Source organism: Curcuma longa, unplaced genomic scaffold (genome assembly GCF_044706935.1).
Source record: "Curcuma longa cultivar G26 ecotype Majalengka, Jawa Barat unplaced genomic scaffold, ITB_CL_G26_1.1 utg509_np1212_2302976_RagTag, whole genome shotgun sequence".
Taxonomy (NCBI): domain Eukaryota; kingdom Viridiplantae; phylum Streptophyta; class Magnoliopsida; order Zingiberales; family Zingiberaceae; genus Curcuma; species Curcuma longa.
In genome coordinates, this window is record NW_027435603.1 from 24,818 (window position 1) to 36,740 (window position 11,923).

Below are 11,923 nucleotides of genomic sequence, written 5' to 3' on the forward strand. Positions count from 1 at the left end.
GAGTTTTTGTGTCAAGTCCATTAACACAACAATATATATAAATAAGGAAGAGAAGCTCATGAAATTTATCGATGTCTTGACTATTTCCATATACTTCCTTTGAGAATATTAATTGTTAATTAATGTTATTATGGGCTAACTTTGAACAATTACTTCTATTTATTCTTAATCGGTTTTGAGCAAATTAATAGTTTAGATCTATCTACGTAAAACGTATATTTCGATTTTGAAATCAATTTTGACTTTCATCGATTGATGACACCCCATTTTTTCACAGAACTATATTGGTCCTTTAAAAGTTTAATATCCAACATAAACTCGTTCAACCCTAGGATCTTCATGGTAGGTTTATATGGATGTAAACCTAGGGAAAGAGGAATGACCAAGAATCCATGACTCAAATATATTGGGCGAGGTAGTTAAATTCTTCTTGTTTTTTTAATTGACCTTTAACATTTTCTAAAATAATTTATTTTTATAAGCAAATTAAACTACATCGTATAACATTTTAATATTTTAAATAATATTAAATTGAATCGTGTAATTGTATGGTTCTGGGGACCTTTCCTTCCTCCACCCCTACTTACCTTTAACATTACATTACAAAGGTTTGTAATTAATTAATTAATTAATGTCTTTAATTTATAAATTAATACTGCTTCTGTAACTCTCCTCTATGTATGCGAGGGAGAATCTTTCAACGGTCAAATTATAATTATTCAACTCTAGAAATGAAACTTGATTTATCCTTCGTGGAGACGGATCGTGAAATCAATAATGATATCAATATCCGTTTTGACATTTGTACATTCAAGTCAATTGAGAATACTATTTTTTTTCTTTCGGGACATAATTAAGTAATTGGTTATGACGGAGTAGAATAACTGAAGTAGACAAGGGTTAAATCTCGACAAAGTCGAAACAATACCCTTCTCCATTGTGGTCAATTACAACTTCTCGATTTACTTTTCATAGATGGTCGTGGAACCGATCATGTAGGGCCGCTAGGTAATAGATTCTTCTTTTTATTGAAGTAAAAGAATAATAAAATTAAAATTTTAATAAAATTTAATAAAATTTATTATAAACTCATAGTAGAATAATGATCCTTATTAACTAACTTAATAGTGTAAGTCTATTTATCAAATTTCATCCGAAATTGAGTTATTGATATAGAGAACTTCAAATCATTTTAAATCAATATCAATATATTTTTAAAAGTCTTAATATTTATGTTCTCCTATTTAAATTTGATATTAAAATAATAAATTTTTGAATTGATAGAGGAAAATTTAATTATTTCATGAAAAAAAGGGTATAACGGGAACACGCTGCGTAATTTCAACAGTATGAACGCGAAAAGAGAAATTCTAACATGCATGTACGATTTAGTAAAATGTTGAATTTGTTATAAAGTGGATTCTTGGCCAACAAGAATTGGCACAAGAAACTTGTTATCCAAGCAAAACAATCAGTTTTATTATGCCACAATTATTGACCTAATTAACCTAATGTTTAAGAGGGAAAAATAATAATTTACCTCCTCAAATATGATCGTGGGATTGATCGTGTGAGATTGTAAAGATGACAAATTTCATTTTTTTTTTTTTTTACAGAAGAGGAGAAGACAATAGAGTAGAGGAGTTCTAGAACTCAGTAGAAGAAAAACTTTATGTATTTTTTCTCTATTGAAATTGAGAGGAGGGAATGGGAATTAAAATAGTATTTCTTTATTTTATTATTATTTAAAAAGTATTTTATTTTTAAAAAATATTAAAAGTGTACCCTATCTTAATTTTTTATCTTAAAATAATTTTATTTTAATCAAAATTATTATAACAAGAGCAATTTTAATTAAAATTGTCCAATATGATAATTTTAATAAACTATTTTTTGACTAGTTTAATTTTAACTAATAGCTAAGAAATTTTAATAAATGTTAAAATAGTTTTAATTAAAATTATTTGTAACAATTTTGAGCAAGTTATAATAGTTTTATTCAAAATTATATATAATGTTATTTATTCTTACGTATACAGGCAATCCCCACCAATCAATCACGATGAGTTCTCCCTCAACCTCACGTGCACCGGCAGGCCGCCCTTCATTTTCAGCGTCAGCGTCGCCATTACCTCCGGCGGCGGCGCCTCCTTTTCCCTCGCCACCACGAACCTCTCCAGCACGCACGCCGCGATTGACTTCATCTGAATGTACGCCATCTCCTTCCCCAGGCACATCCGCGGCCCCCCGTGGAACACTGGGTACTTGAAAGGGCTCTCCGGCCGGAACGCCCCCGTCTCCGCCTCCAACCACCTTTCCGGCTTGAACTCCTCGAAATCAGCCCCCCATAGAGCCTGCATCCGCCCCATCGTGTACGATGTGTACGTCACGAACCACCCCTTCTTCACCGCCGTCCCGTCCGGGAGCACGTCGTCGGCCAGGCAATGAAGCGCGTTGAAGGGCACCGGAGGGTACAACCGCATCGACTCCGTGAGGGAGGCATGCAGGTAGTTCATCTCGCGGAGATCCTCGAAGTCGAACGCATCGTCGTCAAAGGAGTGACGCCGCGCGCGGATGGACTTGATCTCGGCCAGAATCTTGGCCTCCACCTCGGGGTGCGAGGAGAGGAGCCAGAAGAACCAGGTGAGGGCGGAGGAGGTGGTGTCCTTCCCCGCGAGCATAAAGCTGACGACGATGTCTCGAAGGAAGTCCTCGGAGTGGTCCTCGTTGGCCACGAAGCGGGATAGCAAATCCTCTGCTTTGAACAGAGAGGACGGCATCGAAACAGAGGAAGTCTGCTTCTCTTTCTTCTTCGCTCGAATAATTTTCACGGCGAACTCGTGCACGGTAGTAATCGCCTCTTTGAGACGCCGCTCTGAACCCACGCCGAACAGCTTCTTCACCATCCAGAATTTCGGCACGGCGTATCGGAACCGGCCGGCGCTGAAATCGGAGGCGTCGTTGAAGGCGCACTCAAAGTGCGAGGAGAAGGGGTCCTGCGCTGCGGCAGCGGTGTCGGGGGAGAGACAGGAGGGGTCTTGGTTGAAGGCGACCTTGCAGATGTTGTCGAACGCGAAGCGCTGCAGGAGATCCTGGAGGTCGAGGACAGCGCCTTGTGCGGCGGCTTGGTTGAGGCGGGGTAAGAGGCGGCCGAGAAGCTCGTCGCGGACGACGCGGAGGACGAAGGAGCGGAGCGACTTGGTGTTAAACTCGAAGCTGGCAGTCTTGCGCTGGAGGCGCCACGCTTCGCCGTCGGAATTGAAGATGCCGTCGCCGAGGAAGTCATGGAGTAAGGAGATAAAGCGGGGTCCCTTGGGGTAGTTCTCGAAGCGGCCGCGGAGGAAGTGCTCTACATGGACGGGGTTGGCTGTAATGAGGCCGCGGACCCCGCCAGGGCGGCAGAGGACGAAGGAATTGGAGGGCGTAGCCGCGAGGCACTCGGTGAACCAATCGGGCTGGCGGTGACGGTTCTTGACGAACTGCGGGAGGTGGCCAAGGAGAGGGTACGGCTCGAGGCCGGGAGGGTACGCCGGGACGTCGTCGGAAGTGGAGCGACGGAAGATGAAGAAGACGAAGTAGAGGATGGAGAGCGCGAAGAGGAAGAGGAGGAGGAGAATGGATTGGGATTGAGGCGGTAGGAATCGATGCTCCATTAACGTTGCAGTGAACATGATTGTGAGCTTTGCCTCAATTAATCTCACACAGGGCATGAACAATCCAGGGAAAGACGAAGGTGATAAGGCAGAGTAAATTTCTTTTCCCCCCCCCCCTCTGACACCCCACCCCCTCCCTTCTTCTCTCTCTCTCCCATGTAAATGACAGCATTACCCTTTCTTCTTTGTTTTTATATATATATATATATATAAGTATTTAATTTATATATATATATATATATAACTAAATAAAAATTAAATTTATATATATATATATAATTTAATTTTTATTTAGTTTTATTTTTAAATTAATTTTATTTATTATTTTTTCATTAATACTTATATATATTTTTATTTTATTTAATTTTTATTTAGTTTTATTTTTAAATTAATTTTATTTATTATTTTTTAAATTTTATTTAATTTTTATTTAGTTTTATTTTTAAATTAATTTTGTTTATTTTTTTTAATTTTATTTAATTTTTTAAATTAACACCCATTTCCGTTTAAATTACCACCTTCAACCCCTTAACACATGTCAAAACCTTCCCTCCCCTTAAATTACCCACCCTTCAACTCTTGACACATGTCAGAACCTCTCCTCCCCTTAAATTACCCACCCTTCAAATCTTGACACATGTCAGAACCTCCCCTCACCTTAAATTACTCACCCTTCAACTCTTGACACATGTCAAAACCTCCCCTCCTCTTAAATTACCCATCATTCAACTCTTGACACATGTCAGAATCTCCTCTCCCCTTAAATTACCCACCCTTAAACTCTTGACACATGCCAGAACCTCCCCCTCCTCTTAAATTACCCACCCTTCAACTCTTGACACATGTCAGAACCTCCTTTCACCTTAAATTACCCACCCTTCAACTCTTGACATATGTCAGAATCTCCCCTCCCCTTAAATTACTCACCCTTCAACTCTTGACACATGTCAGAACCTCTTCTCCCCTTAAATTACCCACACTTCAACTCTTGACACTTGTCAGAACCTCCCCTCCCCTTAAATTACCCACCCTTCAACTCTTGACACATGTCAAAATATCTCCCTTTAAATCCTCCTCTTATACTTCATCACACCTCCCTCCACTGCTATCTCCCTCTCAGCCTCTCCTTCTCTTTTTCTGAAACATAGTTATCTTCTTAGTCATTACTTTTCGTAATTCATAGAAGGAAACTATGGATGACTATTTGGGTTTATTTTCAGATAGTTGGTCAATTGAGAATGATGTTCCTGGTCAATTGAGAATGATGTTCCTGGTTAATAAATAAAATTAATTAAAAAATAAAAATTATATAAAAATAAAAATATAATAATAAAATTGATTAAAATAAAATTAAATAAAATTTATATAAAATTCTAAAAATAAAGTATTGATAACAAATAATTAATAAAATTGATTAAAAATAAAACTAAATAAAAATTAAAAAAAAATATTGTATCGATGAAAAAAACAATAAATTAAATTAATTAAAAAAATAAAACTAAATAATTCAATTGCTTTAAAATAATTCAATTGCTTTAAAATAATTCATCAAAACCAAACCTAAATTAATTTAAAAAACAAAACTAAATGAAAATTTAAAAAATTAAAAAAATAAAAAAGAAAAGGGGTAGAAGTGTCATTTGATAAGGAAAGAGAAGGAGGTGGGAGGGGGGCTGTCAAATCAGGGAGGGGGAAAAGCAGCTCTCTAAGGCAGAGGGCCACGCGTCGCCTTTATAGAAATTGACCTCCATTTTCTCAAAATTTATTATTAAATTATTATATTGTTTATTTATTTATGAATAAAAATTAAATGGACGTCCGATGAGATTTCATTTTCAATTAAAATTAAATAGATTCTCTATTTTATTTCAAAAATATATTTTAACCTAATAATATTATAGTAATTATTAAATAATTTTTATATATTATAATAACTACCGAGTAGATATTATAATATGTGTTTAAGATAAATTTAAAATTTAAAATTTATATCCTGAGAAAAGATTTGAGATAGTGTTAACGCAAGAATGAGAAGAGTTCAAAAAGTTGAAAAATTAGAGATATAGAAGTTATGAAAGATTATACGAGTAAAATTATCTTGGTTGATTATACTTTTGGGCAATCTTATCATCAGAGATGATGTATTTAGTTAGGTATAGACAGGCTACCTAGTGACATATAAAGCCTTTAAACAAGGGATAACATGTTTTGAGTAGCAGCATAAACTCATTCAACACTAGGACTTCATGGTAGGTTTATAGAGATGTAAACCTAGTGAAGGAAGGATGACTAAGATTCATGGATTCTTTAATATAAAGGTGAAATTTATCATCCCAACAGTTTCATATAATCAGTCCTATGATCATCTGTGAAGTGGTAAATTAAGAAATTGCAGTTGATTATAATGGAAGAGGACATTATCTTGACTTCATTAAGATTCGACTCTTGTCCATTTTAACAATTTCGTTCTATCGTAACCAACTTAACTATGTCCTGGAGGCAAGATTCATGGATTCAAATGTATTACGTGGGGTAGTTAAATTCTTCTTCTTCTAATTGACCCCATTAACATTTTATATAATAATGTATTTTATAAACAAACTACAACGTATAACATTTTAATATTTTAAAAATATTAAATTGAATCGTGTAATTGTACTGCTCTGGGACCTTTCCTTCCTCCACCCCTACTTACCTTTTCTTCTGTAAAAGGTGGAATCCACCAAATTAATACTGCCCCCCGACCGTTTGTGAGGAAGTAAATCGAGAAATTACAGTTGATCATAATGCATGAGGGTATTGTCTGCCTTCGTCAGGATTCGAACCCTTGCCCTCTTCTACAACTCTACTACGTCGTAACCAACTCAGCTATGCCCCGGGGGCCCCTAGGTAGTTACCTTTAACATTATGAAGGTTTGTAATTAATTAATTAATACCTTTAATTTATAAATTAATACTGCTTCTGTAACTCTTCTGTATTGTATGCGAGAGAATCTTTCAACGGTCAAATTATAATTATTTAACTCTAGAAATAAAACTTGATTTGTCCTTCGTGGAGACGGATCGTGAAATCAATAATGATATCAACATGTTTTCCCAACATTATTGATTGAATTGATTACTATGATACAGATTAACTGAAGTGGATAAAAATTAAGATAGTATCTTATTTTGTAATGATTAATTTTAACTTTTTAATATACCTCCTTATAAATGATCATAAAATTGACTGTATAGAACTATTAGAGTCACAGATTTTATCTTTTACTGGAATAAACATCCGTTTTTACATTTGCACATTCAATTAAGAACAATAAAATTTTAAATTTATAAAAATTTAATAAAATTTATTATAAAAATTATAGAATAATGATACTTATTAACTAATTTAGTAGTGTAAGTTCATTTATTAGTTTTATCCGAAATTGACTTATAGATCTAGAAAATTTTAAATCACTTTAAATCATTATCAATATACTCATAAAAGCTTAATATTTCGCTCTCATATTTAAATTTAACATCATAAAATAATAAAATTTTAAATTGATAGAGAAAAATTAATTATTTCATGAAAAAATGAAAAGGTATAACGGGAATATATACGTTGCGTAATTTCAATATATATTATGAACGCGAAAAGAGAAATTCTAAAACTTGCATGTACGATTTAGTAAAATGTTGAATTTGTTATAAAGTGGATTCTTGGCCAACAAGAATTGGCACAAGAAACTCGTTATCCAAGCAAAACAATCAGTTTTATTCTTCCACAATTATAATTGACCTAATTAACCTAATGTTTAAGAGGGAAAGATATATAATAATTTACCTCTTCAAATATGATCGTGGGATTAATCGTGTGAGATCATAAAGATGACAAATTTCTTTTTTTTTTTTTTACAGAAAAAGAGAAGACAATAGAGTAGAGGAGTTCTAGAACTCAGTAGAAGAAAAACTTTATGTATTTTTTCTCTATTGAAATTGTGAGGAGGGAATGGGAATTAAAATAGTATTTCTTTATTTTATTATTATTTAAAAAGTATTTTATTTTTTAAAAAATATTAAAAGTGTACCCTATCTTATTTTTTTATCTTAAAATAATTTTATTTTAATCAAAATTATTATAACAAGAGCAATTTTAATTAAAATTGTCCAATATGATAATTTTAATAAACTATTTTTTGACTGGTTTAATTTTAACTAATAGTTAAGAAATTTTAATAAATGTTAAAATAGTTTTAATTAAAATTATTTGTAACAATTTTGAGCGATCGAGTTATAATAGTTTTATTCAAAATTATTATAATAGTACTAAAACAAACATATTTTGGAATGAAAAATATATATATAAGTGCCTTTTTGATATTTTGAAATCGAATTGTATTTTAACTAAACAGTCATCGATTAAGGAATTAAATAAATATGAAACATGTCAATGCATAAAACTATATTCTAATTAATTAATATTTTGATACCTCAATTGTAAATAAAATCAAATTGAAAACTAGGTTTATCATTTTAACAATAAAATATATAGATTAAACAAGTTGTAGATTAAAATAATTAACGATATTATTTTTATTTTAATATAAGATAGATCAAAGATCAACTGATAGCTTTTGCGTGCTTTAATTTACTTAGTAGATGTTTACATTTTACCTAATACCATTATCTTATATTCTATTTTGACTTGACTTGTAGAAGATTTCTATTAGTAATTTAACACCTTGATAGGAGAATGACTATCTTTTACTTAGAACTAGTATGCATTTTTAGTATGTTTAAATATTTATGTAGAAGAATCAAAATTAATAGATAAATAATTCGATCGAGCACACAGTTATAGAGAATGAAGAGATAATGTTCACGCCAAGTATCCCTCTCATGGCCGACCCCACAACTTAATTAAAAAAAGATAAATCAAGTACTAAATGACCCTCTAAGTGGGAGAGCTTTTTAATTGTAGTGGCCGCGACATTGAGAGCAAGAATAGTTTAATTTTTGAATTAGATGAACACTTATTTATTATATGCATATAAATTGATGTGCATATAAAAGTCTTTATATTTTTGACTTGCTGATTGCTGAGGATATGTAAACAGAGAGGCATCAAGTTATAAGAAAAATGAATCAAAATATAAGTTAATCGTATGCATGACTTAACTTGACAATGTTTTAAAGGAAGATCACCTGAACAGCCTAAGCTTACGTATTTTTTTTTTTCCATCTTAATCAACAATTTGGATCTTTACAATTAATCATCAGTAATCAAGAATCATATGGCAAAGACTCAGTTCTCTATCATATGCAATTAAATGAATTTGTATGAGTTTAATTGCTTGTATACTCAAAATCTAAAGCTTGGATTATGCATTTAGATGCCGTTAGGGTTGGAAATTATATCAGATAAATAGCAAAACTAAATTAGTCGGTTAAGTGTCTTTGAAAATTAATAATCCCTTACAAATGAGTCAAGGTATAGAATCATAACAAAGAACATATATAATTAAGATGCATTATTTATCTACAAAAAAGAAGAAATGCAATTGTACAGCTAGATGACAAATTAAACAGCTTTAGACATTTACACAGAAGTTGTGCAGAATATTGAATTGCAATACAACTGCATGCTGCCTCTGATGTAGGAACGAACAGGATCATCTTATCATCTTTCTACTATATCAGTCATTATATCTATATACCTATTAGTGAAACCTTTTTAGTTATTCCAATTGCTACTTGCATACAAAATGAACATGCATACAACTTCACGTCACTTGAAACAAAATGTACATGAACCTTTGTTATGATAGTTATTGTATTGTGATTGATTTCCAATTCTAAACCCATGCAACGCGTCTTATCACTTAGTAGTAACTAAAAACAGAGGCATATAAAGCAACATCACATTCCAGTTAAAACATTTTAGCCACATCTACAACACATGACTCGGAAAGCTAAAGAAAGATTTAAAAGAATTAAAATCCTTGAAAGTTTTTCCACACGCTTCTGCATCAAGTTGAACGGTGAGTGTTAGTGCAATTGACCTGGTCAAAGTTGACTAGGTTGATCAAGTTTGAATTGATTCAAATTAGATTTTGATATTTGATCAATATATTAATTGATTTAGTGAAACGATAAATAAATTAAGGTTGATGGATATTTAATAGTCGATCAACATGTTAGTTGGTTGAGCAAAGAGTTCAAGTAAGTCAAGGTTGATAAAATAGTTGACAGTAAAGAAGTCCAAGTGGATCACAATTGATTGAACACTTGAGATACAAGGGGAAAAAAGTTTAAGTGAGTCACGGTTGACTGGATACTTTGTGACCGAAAGATCAATGTGACATTGGCATGAAGCGAGGAGAGCCTAGGTGGGTCATGATTGATCGGACACTTGATGATCGGAAGATCAACAGGAAATTAGCACGAGAAGGAAAGTCCAAATGGATCGTGAAAGGCCAAATATTTGGCGACAAAAAAAGTCCAACAAAGAGTCGGCAAGACGTGAAGTCCAAGTAAATCGTAAAGAATTTGACACTTAGCACATGGATAAAGTCCAAATAGGTCAAGGGTGACCGGATGTCTAGACAATAACAAAGTCCCAATAGGTCAAGGTTGATTGAATGTTGGATAATAAAAATTCTCGATAAATCAAAGTTGATCGGATGTTAAGCAAAGAAAGTCATAACAGGTTACGACCAATTGGATACTAAACAAGACGAGAACTTAGCCTTGGAAAGGCTAAAAATAGAGGTAGCGATCAATTGATAGGATGTATCATCAACCGATGAACTCTAAACCTCGAAATTAGCATTTGAAATATTTTTAGAGTTGAAACTAAAATTTTTGCTACAGTAATTAATGTTTGGTACAAACCTTGCTCAGAAATTAAGATTGTTATAGTAACTTCAAGAGTTGCTACAATAACTTTTAAGGTTGTTTGTAGTAACTTCGATGTTTGCTGTATCACCACGATTAGGGTTTTTGCTACAGCAACAATCAATTGTTTGGTTCCAACAATCGATTGTTAACCCTGTATCAACAAAAAGAATATTGTGAAAATCGATTGTTCGATTCCCATATTGAACTACCAATCGATTGCTGACATTGTAGCAACATACAAAAGGTTTTATAATTGATTGATATGGATTAGCGATTGATTGGTAGGCTCAACAATTGATTGCTAGTATTTAGCAATCGATTGATAAGGTAAAATTAAGTCGTTAAGCTACAGGTCAAAGCAACAGTCAAATTTATAGAGCAACAATCGATTGTAGAGTTCAACAATTGATTACTAGGTGAAAATAGTTCGAAAGCTACCCTATAAAAGAGGATTTTGAGGAGAATTTGAGATGCCAATTTTTGAGAGTTTAGAGACAAAGTGTTATTGTATTTCCCGCCATCAAGACAATCAAAAGCAACGTGAAAGCATCCAAAGCAAAGAATTTGCTTGTAAAGTTATTTTATTTTTCGTTTGTATTTATAATTTTGTATTGCTTGTATTTGTTTCAAGAAAAGATTGTAAAAGATTTTTCTATCTTCGGAAGATATCTAAAAAAGAGAAAGATAGTGGTGGTAGTCGTTAGGACTAGTCCTTGGATACAGTTGCCTTGGGAGGCAGTAAACTAAATAAACTGACCTTGTTTGCATTGTGTTATCGAGTTTGCTTCAAATTTCTACTGCACAGTTAACTCAACGTGATCAAAGTTATTCGCTCCCCCTCCCGCACCTATAGCTTACACGGGTAGAATATACAATTATCTCTAATTACAGTATTTGTAGCTTAAAAAGAATAATTGCATATCATGGCACTTTCAAATTAAGAAGGTCCTGAAAGAAAGTAGTAAGAAATTGCTTCTTTTTTGTTCTCGACAGTAGTCAGAAGCCTTGGAATCATCATGAACAATCAAGAAGGCGGAGCATAAGAAATCTGAATTTAATTCAGAATGCCATACTCTTAATTCATAACTTGATAGCATGATGTCATAGAAGTTCGTTATTTGAGTTTTTAGCATCAGTATGCACGCTAACATCTTGCATTGACCCAGAAGCATTTGTACTAACAGTTGCACTAATACCAACAACAACGGGATCTGCTCAAGGTACATATGTAAAAGTCGATGAGTAGTAGCTTGAGACAACTTTAGAGGTAGGGCAGAAACCAAACTCAAAGTTGGAGAAAGCGTTCACGGTCTCTAGTAAGTAGTGGCTTGAGTTGGATTTGACAAAAATGGTGCTTAACATGCCTTCAAACTCTATTTCAGAATTTT

At 33.4% G+C, this 11,923-nt stretch overlaps 1 protein-coding gene across 1 annotated transcript; it reads right to left on the reverse strand.

Moving 5' to 3' along the window:
* Positions 1–2,057: 2,057 nt before the first annotated feature.
* LOC141820495 (cytochrome P450 CYP94D108-like) lies at positions 2,058–3,733 on the reverse strand. The gene has a single exon (XM_074707815.1). The coding sequence runs from the start codon at positions 3,708–3,710 to the stop codon at positions 2,058–2,060; it is 1,653 nt and encodes a 550-aa protein (XP_074563916.1). The 5' UTR covers positions 3,711–3,733.
* Positions 3,734–11,923: the final 8,190 nt, after the last annotated feature.

Coding starts and splice junctions, on each gene's coding strand:
- LOC141820495 (XM_074707815.1), bottom strand. CDS start 3,710: ATGCCCTGTGTGAGATTAATTGAGGCAAAGCTCACAATCATGTTCACT.